The sequence below is a fragment of the Pseudophryne corroboree genome, chromosome 2 (genome assembly GCF_028390025.1).
Source record: "Pseudophryne corroboree isolate aPseCor3 chromosome 2, aPseCor3.hap2, whole genome shotgun sequence".
Classification (NCBI taxonomy): domain Eukaryota; kingdom Metazoa; phylum Chordata; class Amphibia; order Anura; family Myobatrachidae; genus Pseudophryne; species Pseudophryne corroboree.
Window position 1 is genome coordinate 146,033,943 of NC_086445.1, and position 21,916 is coordinate 146,055,858.

Below are 21,916 nucleotides of genomic sequence, written 5' to 3' on the forward strand. Positions count from 1 at the left end.
TAATGGTTAGCGTTCACTTCTTTCCTAGCTTTAAATAGCGTAGGGATAACTTCCTCCGGAATTCCCTTTTCCTTCAGGATCCGGCGTTCAACCGCCATGCCGTCCAACGCAGCCGCGGTACGTCTTGGAACAGACAGGCCCCCTACTGCAGCAGGTTCTGTCTGAGCGGCAGAGGCCATGGGTCCTCTGAGATCATTTCTTGGAGTTCTGGTTACCAAGCTCTTCTTGGCCCACCCGGAACAATGAGTATAGTTCTTACTCCTCTCCTTCTTATTATTCTCATTACCCTGGGTAAGAGAGGCAGAGAAGGGAACACATACACCGACTGGTACACCCACGGTGTTACCAGAGCGTCCACAGCTATCGCCTGAGGGTCCTTGACCTGGCGCAATATCTTTGTAACTTTTAGTTGAGGTGGGACGCCATCATGTCCACCTGTGGCCTTTTCCAACGGTGTACAATCATTTGGAAGACTTCTGGATGAAGTCCCCACTCTCCCGGGTGGAGGTCGTGTCTTCTGAGAAAGTCTGCTTCTCAGTTGTCCACTCCGGGAATGAACACTGCTGACAGTGCTTAACACATGATTTTCCGCCCATCGGAGAATCCTTGTGGCTTCTGCCATCGCCATCCTGCTTCTTGTGCCGCCCTGTCGTTTACATGAGCGACCGCCGTGATGTTGTCTGACTGGATCAGCACCGGCCGGTGTTCAAGCAGGGTCTAGCCTGACTTAGGGCATTGTAAATGGCCCTTAGTTCCAGAATATTTATGTGTAGGGAAGTCTCCTGACTTTTCCATAGCCTTGGAAGTTTCTTCCCTGTGTGACTGCCCCCCAGCCTCGAAGGCTGGCATCCGTGGTCACCAGGACCCAGTCCTGTATGCCGAATCTGCGGCCCCCTAGAAGATGAGCACTCTGCAGCCACCACAACAGCGACACCCTGGCCCTTGGAGACAGGGTTATCCGCCGATGCATCTGAAGATGCGACCCGGACCACATGTCCAACAGATCCCACTGGAAAATCCTTGTATGGGACCTGGCGAATGGAATTTCTTCGTAAGAAGCTACCATCCTTCCCAGGGCTCGCGTGCATTGATGCACCTACACCTGTATACGTATTAGGAGGTCTCTGTCTAGAGATGACAACTCCTTGGACTTCTCCTCCGGGAGAAACCCTTTTTATCCTGTTCTGTGTCCAGAACCATACTCAGGAACAGTAGACGCGTCGTAGGAACCAGCTGCGACTTTGGATATTCAGAATCCAGCCGTGCTGTTGTAGCACTTCCCGAGATAGTGCTACTCCGCCGAACAACTGCTCCCTGGACCTCGCCTTTATAAGGAGATCGTCCAAGTACGGGATAATTATTTCGGCCATTACCTTGGTAAATACCTCGGTGCCGGGGACAGACCAACGGCAACGTCTGGAATTGGTAATGACAATCCTGTACCACAATTTTGAGGTACTCCTGGTGAAGAGGGTAAATAGGGACATGCAGGTAAGCATCCTTGATGTCCAGTGATACCATGAAATTCTCCAGGCTTGCAATAATCGCCCTGAGCGATTCCATTTCGAACTTGAACCTTCGTATATAAGTGTTCAAGGCTTTCAATTTTAGAATGGGTCTCACCGAACCGTCTGGTTTCGGTACCACAACATTATGGAATAGTAACCCCGGCCTTGTTGAAGGAGGGGTACCTTGATTTCACCTGCTGGAGGTGCAGCTTGTGAATTGCCGCCAGTACTACCTTTCTCCGAGGGCAGCGGGCAAGGCTGAGGTGAGGTAACGGCGAGGGGGAGTCGCCTCGAACTCCAGCCTGTATCCCTGTGATACTATTTACAGAACCTAGGGATCCACCTGTGGGCAAACCCACTGGTCCCTGAAGTTCCCGAGACGCGCCCCTACCGCACATGTCTCCACCAGTGGAGCCCCAACGTCAAGCGGTGGACTCAGAGGAAGCGGGGGAAGATTTTTGATCCTGGGAACTGGCTGCTGGTGCAGCTTTTTCCTTCTTCCCTTGTCTCTGTGCAGAAAGGAAGCGCCTTTGACCCGCTTGCTTTTCTGAAGCCGAAAGGACTGTACCTGAAAATACGGTGCTTTCTTAGGCTGTGAGGAAACCTGAGGTAAAAAAAAATTTCTTCCCAGCTGTTGCTGTGGATACGAGGTCCCAGAGACCATCCCCAAACAATTCCTCACCCTTATAAGGCAGAATCTCCATGTGCCTTTTATAGGCAGCATCACCTGTCCACTGCCGGGTTTCTAATACCCTCCTGGCAGAATGGACATTGCATTTATTCTGGATGCCAGCCGGCAAATATCCCTCTGTGCATCCTTTATATATAAGACGACGTCTTTAATATGCTCTATGTTAGCAAACTATTATCCCTGTCTTAGAGTATTAATATTATCTGACAGGTATCAGACCACGCTGCAGCAGCACTATTTATGCTGAGGCAATTGCATGTCTCAGTATATAACCTGAGTGTGTATATACAGACTTCAGGATAGCCTCCTGTTTTTTATCAGCAGGCTCCTTCAAGGTGGCCGTATCCTAAGACGGCAGTGCCACCTTTTTTGACAAACGTGTGAGCGCGTTATCCACCCTAAGGGATATCTCCCAACGTGACCTATCCTCTGGCGGGAAAGGGTACGCCATCAGTAACTTTTTAGAAATTACCAGTTTCTTATTGGGGGAACCCACGCTACTTTACACACTTCATTCATTCATCTGATGGGGGAACAAAACACTGGCTGCTTTTTCTCCCCAAAATTAAAACCCCTTTTATGTGGTACTTGGGTTCATGTCAGAAATGCGTAACACATTTTTCATTGCCGAGATCATGTAACGGATGTTCCTAGTGGATTGTGTATATGTCTCAACCTCGTCGACACTGGAGTCAGACTCCGTGTCGACATCTGTGTCTGCCATCTGATGTAACGGGCGCTTTTTTGTGCCCCTGATGGCCTTTGAGACGCCTGGGCAGGCGCGGGCTGAGAAGCCGGCTGTCCCACAGCTGTTTTACGTCATCCAGCCTTGTAAGGAGTTGACATTGTCGGTTAATACCTTCCACCTATCCATCCACTCTGGTGTCGGCCCCACAGGGGACGACATCCCATTTATCGGCCTCTGCTTCACCTCCACGTAACCTTCCTCATCCCACATGTCGACACAGCCGTACCGACACACAGCACACACACAGGGAATGCTCTGACTGAGGACAGGACCCCACAAAGTCCTTTGGGGAGACAGATAGAGAGTATGCCAGCACACACCAGAGCGTTATATAATGCAGGGATTAACACTATAACTGAGTGATTTTTCCCCCAATAGCTGCTTGTATAAACAATATTGCGCCTAAATTTAGTGCCCCTCCTCTCTTTTTAACCATTTGAGCCTGAAAACTACAGGGGAGAGCCTGGGGAGCTGTCTTCCAGCTGCACTGTGAAGAGAAAATGGCGCCAGTGTGCTGAGGGAGATAGCTCCGCCCCTTTTTCGCGGACTTTTCTCACGCTTTTTTATGGATTCTGGCAGGGGTATTTATCACATATATAGCCTCTGGGGCTATATATTGTGATATATTTGCCAGCCAAGGTGTTTTTATTGCTGCTCAGGGCGCCCCCCCCCCCCAACGCCCTGCACCCTCAGTGACCGGAGTGTGAAGTGTGTATGAGGAGCAATGGCGCACAGCTGCAGTGCTGTGCGCTACCTTGGTGAAGACTGATGTCTTCTGCCGCCGATTTTCCGGACTCTTCTTGCTTCTGGCTCTGTAAGGGGGCTGGCGGCGCGGCTCTGGGACCGAACATCAATGGCCGGTTCCATGCGGTCGATCCCTCTGGAGCTAATGGTGTCCAGTAGCCTAAGAAGCCCAAGCTACCACCAGTTAGGTAGGTTCGCTTCTTCTCCCCTTAGTCCCTCGCTGCAGTGAGTCTGTTGCCAGCAGATCTCACTGTAAAATAAAAAACCTAAAATATACTTTCTCTCTAGGAGCTCAGGAGAGCCCCTAGTGTGCATCCAGCTCAGCCGGGCACAGGATTCTAACTGAGGTCTGGAGGAGGGTCATAGTGGGAGGAGCCAGTGCACACCAAGTAGTCCTAAATCTTTCTTACCTGTGCCCAGTCTCCTGCGGAGCCGCTATTCCCCATGGTCCTTACGGAGTCCCCAGCATCCACTAGGACGTCAGAGAAACTTAGTTACGCCATGAGTAAAATACCAAACTTTTGTGCTAATTTGCTTGGCGCAGGCGCACTGCGTACATTGCGCATGCGCAGTTTGCGACTAATCGCTCCATAGCTAAAAAAAATAATGAGCGAACAACTCGGAATGACCCCCATAGTCCACATCTCAAGAAAAGTTAGTCAAAATCTGTGCTATCTGGGCTCCAGGGAGTTCAAGGGAAATCGCAAGTGAAAATCGGGCATAGCAAGGATCTCACCGTGTGTACACACCCTATCAGTCCTGGTTTTAGTGATATCCAGGCTTGAACACAGGTGACTTAATTAGTCATTTTGATTTAACCATCTGTGCTGAAGCCTGGATATCACTAAAACCTGCACTGTTGGTGTGCCTTGAGGACTGCGGTTGGGAATGCCTGATCTATAGGAAAACAGTAACATAATACACACGCAAATACCACTGTAACATATACTGTATAGGAAAACAGTAGCATAATACACACGCACCTACTACTATGACATCTATAGGAGTAACATAATACACACGCACCTAACACTGTAACATCTATAGGAAAACAGTAACATAATACACACGCACCTACTACTGTAACATCTATAGGAAAACAGTAACATAATACACATGCACCTGCTACTGTGACATCTATAGGAAAACAGTAACATAATACACATGCACCTGCTACTTTGACATTTATAGGAAAACAGTAGCATAATACACACGCACCTACTACTATGACATCTATAGGAGTAACATAATACACACGCACCTAACACTGTAACATCTATAGGAAAACAGTAACATAATACACACGCACCTACTACTGTAACATCTATAGGAAAACAGTAACATAATACACATGCACCTGCTTCTGTGACATCTATAGGAAAACAGTAACATAATACACATGCACCTGCTTCTGTGACATCTATAGGAAAACAGTAACATAATACACATGCACCTGCTTCTGTGACATCTATAGGAGAACAGTAACATAATACACATGCACCTACTACTGTGACATCTATAGGAAAACAGTAACATAATACACATGCACCTGCTACTGTGACATCTATAGGAGAACAGTAACATAATACACACGCACCTACTACTGTGACATCTATAGGAGAACAGTAACATAATACACACACACCTACTACTGTGACATCTATAGGAGAACAGTAACATAATACACACGCACACACCTACTACTGTGACATCTATAGGAGAACAGTAACATAATACACACGCACCTACTACTGTGACATCTATAGGAAAACAGTAACATAATACACACGCACCTACTACTATGACGTCTATAGGAGAACAGTAACATAATACACACGCACCTACTACTGTGACATCTATAGGAGAACAGTAACATAATACACACGCCCCTACTACTGTGACATCTATAGGAGAACAGTAACATTATATGTACAATCACATTTATCTGTATGGAAATAAAGAACACAGCTACAGTAAATTCCATGATACATTTAAATTACAATTATATTAATTTAATAACACTGCTTCTACAGATTAATAGTGTAAGTATACTTTTATTGTTATTACAGGTTGAGTCTCCCTTATCCAAAATGCTTGGGACCAGAAGTATTTTGGATATGGGATTTTTCCGTATTTTGGAATAATTGCATACCATAATGAGATATCATGGCGATGGGACCTAAATATAAGCACAGAATGCATTTATATTACATATACACCTTATACACATAGCCTGAAGGTCATTTTATCCAATATTTTTTATAACTTTGTGCTTTAAACAAAGTGTGTCTACATTCACACAATTCATTTATGTTTCATATACACCTTATACACACAGCCTGAAGGTCATTTAATACAATATTTTTAATAACTTTGTGCATTAAACAAAGTGTGTGTACATTCACACAATTCATTTATGTTTCATATACACCTAATACACACAGCCGGGGAGGTCATTTAATACAATATTTTTAATAACTTTGTGTATTAAACAAAGTTTGTGTACATTGAGCCATCAAAAAACAAAGGTTTCACTATCTCACTCTCACTCAAAAAAGTCCGTATTTCGGAATATTCCGTATTTCGGAATATTTGGATATGGGATACTCAACCTGTATTATTATTCTATAAAATATATACTATTGCTGATACATGTATGAAGAATTGGGAATTTGTGTGAGGCTCAGGATACGGAAGTATAGAAATTCCTGAAAACTGTGCTGGGAATCTGCGGTGTACATGTAGGAATAGCAACCTGTTGTCAATCACGTTATGTCAGACTGGACGGAGGGGACAGAGCCAGCAAATAACTCACCTTGCTGAATCTTAGCCACCAGTTGCTGCCTTGCTAGGATCCTGCTCATCCTATAGGGAGACCTCCTCTTCTTTTCATAGCACATACAGTACTCCTGGCTCTCAGGTGACACAGAATTTAAACGCTTACAGCCTGACGCTGGGGTGAGTGGCTCCTGCACCCACATCTTGGCTTTTAAAAGAAAAAAAATGAAAGTTTCCCCTATCCCACCGGATATTATTTTCAAACTCAGATTCTGGTTGTTATTATGAAAGTTAGCTGATAATGCAATAGAGCTGGAAAGGGAAAGTCGTCAAGTACAAGAGGAGTGCCAGTAGCTACAATTCCAGGATTCCAAGAAACCCACATGACCCATGGAGACCAATCACAGCCTGCCAGTGATGTAAAAGTACACAGTGCTGAAGCAAAGTCCTGTCAGGCATGTTTAATCTTCACAAATGCACATATTCTAATGACATACCTCAGAGCTGACTAAGCAATGAGCATCTGTGCTGAGGCTATAAGGCGACAGGGAAACACCTATTCGTAGCCACAAAAGAATCCCCACTGTATAGCATTCCCCTCCCTGCAGCAACAACTGGTGTCTCTTTCATACTGTCACTGTGGTCAAACACGGATATGGACAAACTTCTGTTAGCAATACTTTAATTATTGTTATTATTATTATCATTTATTTATAAAGCGCAGTATTTTGAAAGGCTCCTAATACAAACCACATACAATGACATGAAAGGGAAAGATGGCCCTGACCAGATGAGCTTACACTCTTGGGGGTATATTCAATTAAAGTCGGATCCATTCTGACATGCATTTGTCGGAATGGATCCGACAAGGGCTATTCAATGAACAGCCAAAGCCGGAAGGATTTGGCAATCCTGACCATCTCAATCCGACTTTAAAAAAAAGTCGGATTGAGATGAGGGACCTGATAGGAGGAGACGGGGAGAACCGCGGGGAGACGGGGAGAGACGCGGGGAGACGGGGGAGAGCAGCAGCTACAGTACAGCGTAGCAGGAGGATATGGCGCAGCCGCCAGACCACACGGCAGCATCCACCCGGCTCCAGCAAGCGGAACCTCACTTGCTGGAGCCGGATGGACGCTGCCATGAGCGGCGACGGTGCCCCATCCTCCTGCTGCGCTGTGCTGTAGCCGCTGCTCTCCCCCGTCTCCCCGCAGCTCTCCCGCGTCTCCTCCTCTCTGGTCCCTCATCTCAATCCGACTTTTTTTAAAGTCGGATTCAGATGGTTGGAAAGGGGGCCAAAGCCTGTTGGATTTTGCCCCGTTTCCGACAGAAGCACGCGTCGGTCGGATAATTTTGGGGAGTATTGAATAGGTCGGAACCCTTTCCGACCTAAAAAGTCGAAAACTGCCATCTTTCCGACAGAAGGCTTTTCAACTGCAAATGAATATACCCCTTGGGCTTATAATGAAATATAACGTCTCCTCAACATTTAAAACGACTGCCTATGCAGGAAATAGTTTTGTGCGTACTCACTGCAGTGCCTCTTAGTGTGAGGTGCATTAATCAGACAGTGAGGCTTATGGGTAACCTGTGCCAGGCTAAGTGGCAATAAAAGAGAACAGCTCAGGCTGTGACTATGCACCGAAAGTAAACAGCGTATTATTGCTCAGTGCAAATCCCGTGGGCAGCAGCTGCACATTTGACATTTTCCTATCATGAGCGTAGAGCTGACGGGAAGCAATGATTATTCTGGCTGTGACAATAATAGCACTGAGCACAGTTCTTAACATAAAGTTGTTGTCCAACTTTAGATGATGTTATCTAATGGTTTGCATGCGCCATCCTCTAACACTTACGAAATATATAGCTTTAGCAGTCTTTATTCTGTGCTTTTCAGTCATGTCTTCATATCACCAGATTAGCTATGACTTTCCTCAGTGCTATATAATTGCTCCTGTTGCCTATGGATACAACACAGGGCTGCTTTCTGTATCCATTTATCAAATGTGAACAAAAGCTTTAGAAAACATATCTGATGAGCTGAAGCGATGAGGTGAGGGGATCACTTCTGGGAAGCTCCCCTTAGGCCTCACAGCTACTGTATACGCATGAGAATGCTGGCTATCACTGTGCCCCAGCAACATGTATACTCGCCACTCCATGCTCAATCATTCACTACACGAGTGCAGGCTAAGGGCACAGTTTAATCACAGGTGTGGTATGAATTGCCGGCAGCCGGGTCCCCGGTGGCCAGCATACCAGCGCCGGGATCCCGACCGCCGGCTTGCCGACAGCGGGGCGAGCGCAAATTAGCCCCTTGTGGGCTCGCTGCGCTAGCCACGCTGCGGGCAGGGTGGCGCGTCACGCTATCTATTCTCCCTCCAGGGGGGTTGTGGACCTCCAAGAGGGAGAAAAGGTGTTGGTATGCCGGTTGTCGGGATTCCGTTGCCGGTATACTGTGCGCCGGGATCCCAACAACCGGTATACTGAATACCACCCTTTAATCACTGAATAGAACTGAAGCAAGCACCATGTGACAGGATGGCTATGGGCGTGGCCAGGGCCGGTTCAAGGGCGCTCTGCGCCCCGGGCAGGAAATGGGGTGTGGCCTAATACAGGGGGCGTGGTCAATTACGCCCCCTGTACATTAAAAGCGCCGCTTGAATGCTGAGCGGTGCGCGATGACGTCATCGCGCACCGCACAGCAAAAGGTCCTCTCCACGAAGGGAAACTAGACGCTATGCGTCTAGTTCCCTTCTTAGAGAGGACCTTTGCTGTGCGGTGCGCGATGACGTCATCGCGCACCGCTCAGCAGTTACTCTCCAGGAAGGGAAACTAGACGCATAGCGTCTAGTTCCCTTCAGGAGGCGGACGGGGATGGGGACGGGGACGGCAGCGGGCAGCGGAGGCGGACGGGGACACAGCGGGCAGCAGTGGCGGATCTTGCCACGGTGCGGCGCCCTCCGGATGGCGCCAGCGCCCTCCGGAAGGCGGCGCCCCGGGCAAAAGTCCTGCTTGCCCGTGGCAAGATCCGCCACTGGGCGTGGCTATACTCACAACCAAGTGACACAGCCTTTTCATCCTGCATCCTTTGATTTTATATGGTAATGTTGGTTTTGTGCAAGATGGACACATGTAAATGTCTCCATTACATTCCATAAAATATCCTAATCCTTATAACTGATTAATACATTATCGTTCACTAAGACACAATTCCCATGAATAGAACATCATCAGTAAAATCTTCAGTGATCCTATTTTATAGTTACCGTATGACAAATACAAAAATCTCTGACAACAATACTGTTGATTGCACAGCCATGGGATACCATCTAATCCCTTTATCTAGGGGCACAGGTAAACCTAAGAAGCAGGGGCAGATTTAGGGGTGAGGCCGCCCCTAGGCACAACAGTAATGGCTGCCCCTCGACTGCCTAATTTTATTATTATTATTATTATTACTGAGTGATTATAAACCCTAATTTGATGATAGACAATTTAATGATAAAGAAAAAGCCTTTAACTATGACTTTACAGGGGCAGTATGTGCATGTCCTACCCATGTACACTCCATTCAAGATGGCATATGGTAGCGTACAGTGGAAATATTTGCCAGTTACTGGTACATTTTGAGCTGACAGTACCAACACAAGCATCCAAGAGCCGCCCCCAAACAAGTGCCGCCTCTAGGCACGTGCCTCACATGCCTAATGGGAAATTCGTCAGTGCTAAGAAGGACAAGTGGAGAAGTTGCCTATAGAAATCAATCATCTCCTGGCTATCATTTATTAAGGACAGTCTATAAAATGATAGCTAGACGCTGATTTGTTGCTATCGGCAACTTATCCTCTTTGGATATTTGATATATCTCCCCCCAATGATTTCTAGAAAATCTGCATTCTAAACACTATAGCTAACAGATACCCTGCCACACAGCTGCTTTGCTGCATATACTGGCAAATTATATCTAGGACAAAATGTGAATTTTATTACATTTCTCTCCAACCATTGAGTTCTGTTATCATGGTCACCCTGTCGCTCTGCGCATTGCGCCATTGAGCTCTGTTATTATGTCGCTCTGCGCGAGGCGTCATGGCGACACCTCGCACACAAGTATATTTTATTTTTTTCCTGTGGCCGTTCACTTGATGATCAGCACTTTATATTCCTGAAAAATAGCCCACAGGTCTTGTGATCCGTCTGTCCTGTCTGATGTATCCTGTAGTGTAGCAGACAGGTGAGCACTGTAGGGAGTACACTGTCTCACCACAAAAGCTCTGAACATCTGACGGCTTGCCAAAATCCTTTCCAGATCAACTTTAACTTCACAGACATAATATTAAAATGGCTTCTGTCTATATTTTGCAGTAAGACTCAACTGAAACGCAAATTTCTTATAGCTCACTCTGGATACATATTTAAATTATTATTGTTATTATATTTTAATATAACTGTACATCAATACATAGGATAACTATGAGCAAAAATACGATTTTAATACCTACCAGTAAATCCTTTTCTCTTAGTCCGTAGAGGATGCTGGGGACTCCAAAAGGACCATGGGGTATAGACGGGATCCGCAGGAGACATGGGCACACTATAAGACTTTGAATGGGTGTGAACTGGCTCCTCCCTCTATGCCCCTCCTCCAGACCTCAGTTATAGGAACTGTGCCCAGAGGAGACGGACATTTCGAGGAAAAGGATTTTGTCAAACTAAGGGTGAGATACATACCAGCCCACACCACACCGTACAACATGGCATTTAACTAAACCCAGTTAACAGTGTGAACCAAAATAGATCAGCAACAGTCTGACCCTTACCAACACAACCCTTGTGTAACACAAGCAATAACTATATACAATTACTGCAGATAGAGTCCGCACTGGGACGGGCGCCCAGCATCCTCTACAGACTAAGAGAAAAGGATTTACTGGTAGGAATTAAAAGCCTATTTTCTCCTTCGTCCTAGAGGATGCTGGGGACTCCAAAAGGACCATGGGGTTTATACCAAAGCTCCAAACCGGGCGGGAGAGTGCGAATGACTGCAGCACCGATTGAGCAAACATGAGGTCCTCATCAGCCAGGGTATCAAACTTGTAGAACTTTGCAAAAGTGTTTGACCCCGACCAAGTAGCTGCTCGGCAAAGCTGCAATGCCGAGACGCCTCGGGCAGCCGCCCAAGATGAGCCCACCTTCCTAGTGGAATGGGCCTTCACCGATTTCGGTAACGGCAATCCAGCCGTAGTATGAGCCTGCTGAATTGTATTATAGATCCAGCGTGCAATAGTCTGCTTAGAAGCAGGAGCGCCAACCTTGTTGGCCGCATACAGGACAAATAGCACCTCTGTTTTCCTCACCCGAGCCGTTCTGGCTACATAAATTTTCAAAGCCCTGACCACATCTAGAGACTTTGAATCAGCCAAGGCTTCCATAGCCACAGGCACCACAATAGGTTGGTTCATGTGAAACGAAGAAACCACCTTTGGTAGAAATTGTTGACGAGTTCTCAACTCCGCTCTATCCTCATAGAAAATCAGATAGGGGCTTTTGTGAGACAAAGCCGCCAATTCGGACACCTGCCTTGCGGATGCCAAGGCCAATAGCATGACCACTTTCCAAGTGAGAAATTTCAACTCAACCTTTTGTAAAGGTTCAAACCAATGTGACGTAAGGAACTGTAACACCACGTTAAGGTCCCACGGTGCCACTGGGGGCACAAATGGAGGTTGGATGTGTAGTACGCCCTTCACGAAAGTCTGTACTTCTGGAAGTGAGGCTAAATCCCTTTGAAAGAAAATTGATAAGGCCGAAACCTGAACTTTAATGGAGCCTAACTTTAGGCCCGCATCCACACCAGCTTGCAAAAAGTGGAGAAAACGCCCCAGCTGAAATTCTTCCGTAGGAACCTGCTTGGATTCACACCAAGACACATATTTTCTCCAAATACGGTGATAATGTTTCGCTGTTACCTCCTTTCTAGCTTTAAGGAGAGTGGGGATAACTTCCCCGGGAATACCCTTCCTAGCTAGGATTTGGCGTTCAACCGCCACGCCGTCAAACGCAACTGCGGTAAGTCCTGGAACACGCATGGCCCTTGCTGTAACAGATCCTCTCTTAGAGGAAGAGGCCAGGGATCTCCGGTGAGTAATTCCTGAAGATCCGGATACCAGGCCCAATGTGGCCAATCTGGAACAACGAGTATCGCTTGAACCCTTGTTCTTATTATGATCCTTATCACCTTTGGAATGAGTGGAAGTGGAGGGAACACATAGACCGACCAAAACACCCACGGCATCACTAGTGTGTCCACTGCTATTGCTTGAGGGTCCCTTGACCTGGAACAATATGTCTGAAGCTTCTTGTTGAGGCGAGACGCCATCATGTCTATTTGAGGAAGTCCCCAACGACTTGTCAGTTCTGCAAAGACCTCTTGATGAAGACCCCACTCTCCTGGATGGAGATCGTGTCTGCTGAGGAAGTCTGCTTCCCAGTTGTCCACTCCTGGAATAAAGACCGCTGACAGAGCGCTTGCATGCTTTTCCGCCCAGCGAAGAATCTTGGTGGTCTCCGCCATCGCCGCTCTGCTCTCTGTTCCGCCCTGGCGGTTTATGTGCGCCACGGCTTTGATGTTGTCCGACTGAATCAGGACAGCTAGGCCGCGAAGAAGCTGTTCCGCCTGCCGCAGGCCGTTGTAGATGGCCCTTAACTCCAGCACGTTTATGTGCAGACAAGCTTCCTGGCTTGACCATTTTCCCTGGAAATTTTGTCCCTGTGTGACTGCTCCCCAATCTCGGAGACTCGCGTCCGTGGTCACCCGAATCCAATCTTGGATGCCGAACCTGCGACCCTCTAGAAGGTGAGAACTTTGGAGCCACCACAGGAGAGAAACCCTGGCCCTGGGGGACAGACTTATCTTCCGGTGCATCTGCAGATGGGACCCTCACCACTTGTCCAGCAGGTCCCACTGAAACGTTCTTGCATGGAACCTGCCAAACGGAATGGCCTCGTAGGCCGCCACCATTTTCCCCAGCACTCGAGTGCAGTGATGAATCGACACTCTTGGTGGTTTCAGAAGTTCCTTGACCATGTTCTGGATTTCCTGAGCTTTTTCCAACGGGAGGAAGATCCTCTGCAGTTCGGTGTCCAGGATCATACCCAAAAACGACAGCCGAGTTGTCGGAATCAACTGCGACTTTGGTAAATTTAGGAGCCAGCCATGCTGTTGCAGCACCTGCAGGGAGAGCGCAACGTTTTTTAGTAACAGCTCCTGTGATCTCGCCTTTATCAGGAGATCATCCAAGTACGGGATAATTGTGACCCCTTGCTTGCGCAGGAGCACCATCATTTCCGCCATCACCTTGGTGAAAATCCTCGGGGCCGTGGAAAGACCAAACGGCAACGTCTGAAATTGTTAGTGACAATCCTGAACAGCGAACCTCAGATACATCTGATGAGGAGGATATATGGGGACATGTAGGTAAGCATCCTCTATGTCGACTGACACCATAAAATCCCCCCCCCCCCCCCCCCCCTCCAGACTGGAGATTACCGCTCGGAGAGATTCCATCTTGAATTTGAAACTTTTCAAATACACATTGAGGGATTTTAAATTCAGAATCGGCCTGACCGAACCATCCGGTTTCGGGACCACAAACAGGCTTGAATAAAACCCTTCTCCTCGTTGTGACGGGGGTACCTCGACAATGACTCGCTGCTGACACAGCTTTTGTATTGCCGTACACACTACCTCTCTTTCCGGAAGAGAAGCTGGCAAGGCCGATTTGAAAAATTGGTGTGGGGGCACGTCTTGAAACTCCAGCTTGTATCCTTGTGTCACAATTTCCATCACCCAAGGATCCAGGCCCGAGAGAACCCAGACCTGACTGAAGAGCTGAAGACGCGCTCCCACTGGTGCGGACTCCCGCAGGGGAGCCCCAGCGTCATATGTTGGATTTGGCAGAAGCCGGGGAGGACTTCTGCTCCTGGGAGCCTGCCACAGCCGGCGATCTTTTTCCTCTTCCCTTACCTCTTGCCGCAAGGAAGGATGACCCACGTCCTTTCCGGAATTTCTGCAACCGAAAGGACTGCATCTGATATGGGGGCGTTTTCTTTTGCTGTGGAGGAACAAAAGGCAGAAAAGAGGACTTACCCGCGGTAGCCGTAGAAACCAGGTCCGCGAGGCCTTCACCAAACAAAACTCCACCCTTATAGGGCAGAGCCTCCATAGCCTTCTTAGAATCAGCATCACCATTCCATTGATGAGTCCACAACGCCCTTCTAGCCGAGACTGCCATGGCATTGGCCCTTGATCCCAAAAGGCCAATATCTCTCGCCGTCTCCTTCAGATAGACCGCAGCGTCCCTGATATGACCCAGAGTCAAAAGCACGTTATCCCTATCCAGGGTGTCTATTTCCGATGACAAGTTATCTGCCCACTTTTCAATCGCGTTACTCACCCACGCCGAAGCCACAGCCGGCCTGAGCAGCGTACCTGTCGTGACATAGATTTCAAGGTGGCCTCCTGCCTACGATCAGCAGGATCCTTAAGGGTCGCCATTTCAGGAGACGGTAGCGCCACTTTCTTGGACAATCGCGCCAGAGCTTTGTCTACCGTGGGTGTTGTCTCCCACCCAACCCTATCCAGAGAAGGAAACGGGTATGCCATAGCAATTCTCCTGGGAACGTGCCACCTCTTGTCTGGCTTTTCCCAGGCTTTTTCAAAAAGGGCATTCAGTTCATGAGAGGGAGGAAACGTTACCTCCGGTTTCTTCCCTTTATACATACAGACCCTTGTCTCAGGGACAGCGGGGTCTTCCGTGATATGCAACACGTCCTTTATCGCAACAATCATGTATTGAATACTCTTAGCCACCTTAGGATGCAACTTTGCATCATTATAGTCGACACTGGAATCGGAATCCGTGTCGGTATCAGTGTCAGCTATCTGGGTAAACGAACGTTTTTGGGACCCCGAGGGGGCCTGAGTGAGTGGTACCACGTCTCCCATGGATTGTCTCCATGCTTGGTTCTGAGACTCAGATTTGTCTAACCTCTTATGCAACAAAGCCACACTGTTATTCAACACACTCCACATCTCAACCCAATCAGCAGTCGGCGGTGCCGACAGAGTCACTCCTTCATTCTGTTCAGCTCTCACACTAACCTCCTCCTGGGAAGAGCATTCAGTTTCTGCCATGTCGACACACACGTACCGACACCCCCAAACACACTGGGCTAAAGGGGACTGACCCACAGTAAGGCCCTTCAGAGAGACAAAGAAGGAGTTTGCCAGCTCACACCCACCGCCCCACCGGTCTGAAAACAGCACAATGCCCCAGACCTATAAGCGCTTGTTTATATGAACAACCAACACCAATTTTATGTGCCCCCCCCCCCCTTGTTTTTAGCACCCTGTTACTTGTGACAGCAGTGAAGGGCCAGGAGCAGCGTCTCTGCAGCAAGCTGTGGAGAGAAAATGGCGCTGGTCAGAGCTGAAGGATGAAGCCCCGCCCCCTACATGGCGCGCTTCGGTCCCGCTTTAATTTTCACATTTGTCTCCTAACAGTGCCTATGCACTGATACACTGTGCCAGTACCTTAAAATGAGGTTTATATTGCTGCCCAGGGTGCCCCCCTGCGCCCTGCACCAATGTAGTGCCTGTGTGTGCGGGAGCAATGGCGCGCAGCGCGACCGCTGTGCGGTACCTCAGGAAGACTGAAGTCTTCTGCCGCCTTCAGACGTCTTATTTGCTTCGGTTACTCACCTGTCTTCAATCTTCTGGCTCTGTGAGGGGGACGGCGGCGTGGCATCGGGAACGAGCAGCTAGGCGACCCAAGTGATCAGACCCTCTGGAGCTAATGGTGTCCAGTAGCCTAAGAAGCAGAGCCTATCAACTCACAGAAGTAGGTCTGCTTCTTTCCCCTCAGTCCCACGAAGCAGGGAGCCTGTTGCCAGCTGTGCTCCCTGAAAACAAAAAACCTAACAAAAGTCTTTTTAGAGAAACTCAGTAGAGCTCCCCTAGAGTGTGACCAGTCTCCTCTGGGCACAGAATCTAACTGAGTTCTGGAGGAGGGGCATAGAGGGAGGAGCCAGTTCACACCCATTCAAAGTCTTATAGTGTGCCCATGTCTCCTGCGGATCCCGTCTATACCCCATGGTCCTTTTGGAGTCCCCAGTATCCTCTAGGACGAAGGAGAAATTATAAGACCAGGCAGGATAGAGGGTAGCTATAAGACTAGGAGCCAATGTCAAATGGTCTGAGGGAATAGATTGAAGCATTTTCACGATTATTGGTTTAGCCTACTCTGCACTATATGTAGGCAACAAATGGACATTCAGCAATGTGTCACTAATATCCCATTCAGACCGCCAGCAATAACCCGGGTTATTGCACGTGAACGCACAGCAACTTGGGTTTGAAAGGGGCCAGTTGAAATATCTAGGTCTAGCGACTCAATATTTGAACTCAGGTAGCGAGCAGGGTTGAACAAGTGTTCAATCTGGCTCGCGGTGCAGTGTGAACGGGATATATGTGACCCGGCACCTTCACTGAATAGGAAGAGGCGGCGTTTGGAGCTTGGAGATCATCTCATCTCCAAGCACCGCCTCCACACGTCGACGGTGACGTCACCAACCCGTCAATTAGCTGGGTCGGGCAGCCAATCTGAAAGGGGTCTCAGGTGAGTTGCACCGGAGAAGGACCCATGTACAAATCCCGGATGGGACCCAGCTATAGTGGTCTGAAAAGGGTATTAGCAAGAGTGGAACCTTAGATCGCTACCAATATATTTATCATTGTTTTTCCACATCCCGTTTGTGGCTTCAGTACTTGTGAAAGCCATAAAGTAAAAGAGGCCTGTTTATTGGGTTGGAAATATTTCCTGTATAAGAAGAACAACAAGACAAAAGGTTAGTTGCTCAACCGCTGAGTCACGTCTAATGATCACTTCTTGACTTTGGGTCCTAGACCTGCCATCCAATTATTATTATAACATGATTTAACGATGGACAAATTATAATATCTCCAGGGTTACTCAAAGCATAAAATAGAACACATTCTTGTCCCGTTTATTAACTCTTTAAATGCCAGTGTACGTTTTGTTCAGTACAGTATTGCTTTTCCTTGATTGTCACTGAAATCTGGAAGATAATAGGCCGGATTCTGCGTCACATGTAATGTGATTGCAACTACAGACACCTACAGCAAACATAATTCAAATGCAACTATACACCTGTATTCTGAGACTTATACCTCTAACATCTATGCATTCGGGTGGTATTCATGTGACCGGCGGTCAGCTGACCGACAGTCACATGACCTCCTCCACCATTCCGACGGCTCACTATCCCGATGGTCGGCATGCCGACCAACAGGGACTATGGGGGTAATTCCAAGTTGATCGCAGCAGGACTTTTGTTAGCAGATGGGCAAAACCATGGCCCTCATTCCGAGTTGTTCGCTCGCTAGCCGCTTTTCGCAGCAGTGCACACGCTAAGCCGCCGCCCTCTGGGAGTGTATCTAAGCTTAGCAGAATTGCGAACGAAGTATTCGCAATATTGCGAAAAGATTTTTCTTTGCAGTTTCTGAGTAGCTCGAGACTTACTCTTACAGTGCGATCAGTTCAGTGCTTGTCGTTCCTGGTTTGACGTCACCACAAACACACCCAGCGTTCGCCCAGACACTCCCCCGTTTCTCCAGCCACTCCCGCGTTTTTCCCAGAAACGGCAGCGTTTTTTCACACACTCCCATAAAACGGACAGTTTCCGCCCAGAAACACCCACTTCCTGTCAATCACACTACGATCAGCAGAACGAAGAAAAAACCTCGTAATGCCGTGAGTAAAATACCTAACTTCTTAGCAAATATACTTGGCATAGCCACAGTGCGAACATTGCGCATGCGCAGTTAGCGGAAAATCGCACCGATGCGAAGGAAAATAACGAGCGAACAACTCAGAATGAGGGCCCATGTGCACTGCAGGGGAGGCAGATTTAACATGTGCATAGAGAGTTAGATTTGGGTGGGGTGTGTTCAATCGGCAATCTAATTTGCAGTGTAAAAATAAAGCAGCCAGTATTTACCTTGCACACAAATAAAATAACCCACCCAAATCTAACTCTCTCTGCACATGTTATATCTGCCTCCCCTGCAGTGCACATGGTTTTGCCCATATGCTAAAAAAAAATCCTGCTGCGATCAACTTGGAATTACCCCTTATTTCTAGTCGTGGGTGTCCACGACACCCATAGAGTGGGAATAGAACCCGTGGCGACCGCAGGTCGCCACCGAGCCCGCAGCGTGGCGAGCGCAACGAGCCCGCAAGGGGCTTGCTGCACTCGCCCCTCCCCGCCGGGATCCCGGAGTCGGTAAGCTGACCGGCGGTCAGCCGTACTACACCCATGCATTCACACTGCCCCAGCCCTCCATCCATAAAAGTAGCCGCCTTTATTATTCATGGCACCTACACCTACCCAATAATAGGTGCAGGATATATAGCAGATGCACTGTACGTATGCACAAGTCAGAATAGATAGTAGCTCGGACTACACACCCACAGTGGGCCCACTGCATCTCAGAATCAGGCCCAATAACTTTCAGGGTGGTCACCCACTAGGCAAGGGGTGGGCAATTATTTCAGCTGAGGGGCCGCTTAACACTTCCAGTGAATAGCTGAGGGCCACACACAAATTATCTCATATATCGGGTTTGAACTGCGCATGCACCGCAGTCCCTACCCCCCTTCCCCTGAGCCTATATAGCAGTCCCTACCCCCCTCCCCTGAACCTATATAGCAGTCCCTACCCCCCTTCCCTGACCCAATATAGCAGTCCCTACCCCTCCCTACCCCCCTATATAGCAGTTTTTATCTCCCCCCCCCCCCTCCTCTGAACCCACATTGCAGCTTAAGTACAGATCCATTTCAGGTACTGGCTGGGCAGGGGGTTTACCTTTTTTTCACAGTGGAAGATGATCCGCTGCCTGATCCCCGCTGCCTGTGCTTCACGGAGTCGCTGCTGCTGCCCGCGGCCCGGTGTCACTGCTGCTGTCCGCTCCCCGGAGTCATTGCTGCTGCCCGCCGCTCCTGCTGTGGCTTCACCCCCCGTGCCGCCCAGCGCATAACATCACAGAGGAAATCCCGGTCAGCAGACCCTGTGACGTGTCCGGAATTTCCTCAGCAGTGCCGCGTCTGGCAGCGGTGTAGCGCAATGACAAGCGGTTCAGCCAGTCGGGACGCTTTTCATTGCACACTGATGGGAGACAGCGGGCCAGGCCGGATCGGTTTGCGGGCCGCATGTTGCCCACCCCTGCACTAGGCTGTGTGCATTGGGGTAATAGTAAGTTGTAACTTTCCAGTATGATTGGAGCAAGTCCTTGAAACCGGACTCTGGGTCGACACCACTTAGTCCAACAAAAAAACGTCCCTTATTGCTTAAAGCGCCAATGTATAAATAAATAATGTCTTTGCTGGTCCCTCGCTCGCTACTATAAAAGGCAGTGTGTATACCTTTAATTGCAGAATGCAGACAATTTGGAAAATAGCAGCGCTCGTGGGAGCAGCAATGTAATTTAGACAAATGGAAAGCCGGAAATGAATATAAATTATTGAATGAATATAGCAATTAGAATAACATAAAAAAATAATTGCATAAATTACACAAATAACACTTTACTCGTTAAAAAAAGAAAACAATCATATATGAAGCATTGAATAATATCCCTCATTTACTGGAAAGCCGCATTGTGTTTAATCTAAATTAAATTAGTAGTAGGTAAAAGGGGAGGAGCGGCAGCGATCGCAGTCTGAATTATGGGCGCACTGCTTGTGCGCACCCTGGGAGCCCAGTGAGATGCTATCAGCCTGATTGATAAGCAGAGGCGGTCGTGGGGTGGGAAAGGGCGTGCCAACGGGGGGCGCAGTCCGGGACACATCAAGTAGCGGCCTGCCAGTGCACAGGAGCTGCGCTGGCAGGGAGCTACTTGTCAGGTACAAAAGCATCGCATTGCCACCGAGAGATGCTTTTTATACCTGTGCAGGGGAAGGGGGGCAGAGCCAGACATGCTGGGCGGACTAGCCCTGTGCTGCCCCCCCCTCCCCCGCATGTCTGTGAGCATGTCTGTGAAACTGATCGTAGATGTGCTAAACTTAGCACATCTACGATCAGGTCTGAATTAGCCCCTATGTTCCCTGTCACATGTACATGCACACGCATTCACACTAGGGTTATTTTTTGTTGGGATCCAATTAATCTACCATGCAATTTGTCCCATTGAAGTTAACTGGCTGACGCCATCCAAAAATGCAAGATCCACATAGTTGTCTATGGGGACGGATGATGTGAGAGCTGGCGGCCGGAAATCAGGATATATCTCTGATATCTGCTTTCGGAATTGTTAAATTCTGCTCTTAAACATGCAGGAACAGAAGTGTACATACATTTTAAGGGCAGAACTATCTGATAAATAGGCCCCTTTGCCACATATACAGTATATATGAATCTGACATATTAGATCTTGTACTTATGGTTCTTCGCATAATTAAATGAATTAGAACTGATCTTTAGCTGCGTCTCTGCATTCTTTCACTGTTATTACACCTAGTCCCAAACAGTAACCATGTATACTGTGAGTTACCGACAACGTTTTTTGTTTCTGCTTTTTTGACATATACGAACAAATATGGGCCTACACATTACCCGACCAGCCACCGAGCTGCCCGACAGCCGATAAGGCCGAAGGGGGGAGGTGACGGGGGGAGTGAAGTTTCTTCACTCCCCCTGTCACCTGGTTCCATAGCAGTGCATGCTAATATGGATGAGATTGTCCATATTGGCCTGCATGCATAAGCATATATATATATTTTATATAAAGTCCAAAGGTTGCGGCACTCTTAGCGGCTTGAATAAAGGACAACAGCAAGGCATGCATGTAGAAAACGTTTCAATGCCTTTATTGCGGCATTGTCATCAGGTCTTTTTTGTCGCAATAAAGGCATTGAAACGTTGTGCGACTATTATTTGTGGAGGCACCCAGCGCAGTAACGCGATCTTAATGGGAGAGCCGGGCACTCCGGTATATATATATATATATATATATATAGGTGTATAAATATATATATATATAGTGTTCACTCTAGGAGTGAAAAGGGGCAGGGCGCCGGACTCCGGGGGCACATGTGCGCGCGCCCGAAATGGGGGCGCGGCCACGCAAATTAGGGGGCGTGGCCACTCCTCCGTCATTTTAGGGGGCGGAGCGGCCCACAGACGCTACTATAGAGAGCGTCTGTGGCCGGCGACGTCACTGTTGGGGGCGTGCCCAGCACCTCCGTCGGTGCTGGGCTTCCCCCAGCCCTCTCCCAATGCGAGAATGGATGCCGCGCGCATGCGCACGGCATCTATACATACCGGGAGGGCAGGGAGCGGGCGGCTGTTCTAGCAGGGCGCCGC

The 21,916-nt window shown here is 48.3% G+C and overlaps 1 protein-coding gene across 2 annotated transcripts in view; it reads right to left on the reverse strand.

Annotated features, from left to right (window-relative positions):
- Nucleotides 1–21,916, reverse strand: part of STARD13 (StAR related lipid transfer domain containing 13) — a 319,782-nt gene that overhangs the window by 181,367 nt on the left and 116,499 nt on the right. Inside the window, exon 1 of one of the 2 annotated variants that reach the window (XM_063951789.1) lies at nt 6,507–6,881. The exons of the other annotated variant lie outside the window; for it this stretch is intronic. Within the exon in view, the coding sequence (XP_063807859.1) occupies nt 6,507–6,672 (166 nt within the window). The 5' untranslated portion in view covers nt 6,673–6,881. Of the gene's footprint in view, nt 1–6,506; nt 6,882–21,916 lie in introns of those variants that run through there. 2 annotated transcript variants of the gene reach the window in all.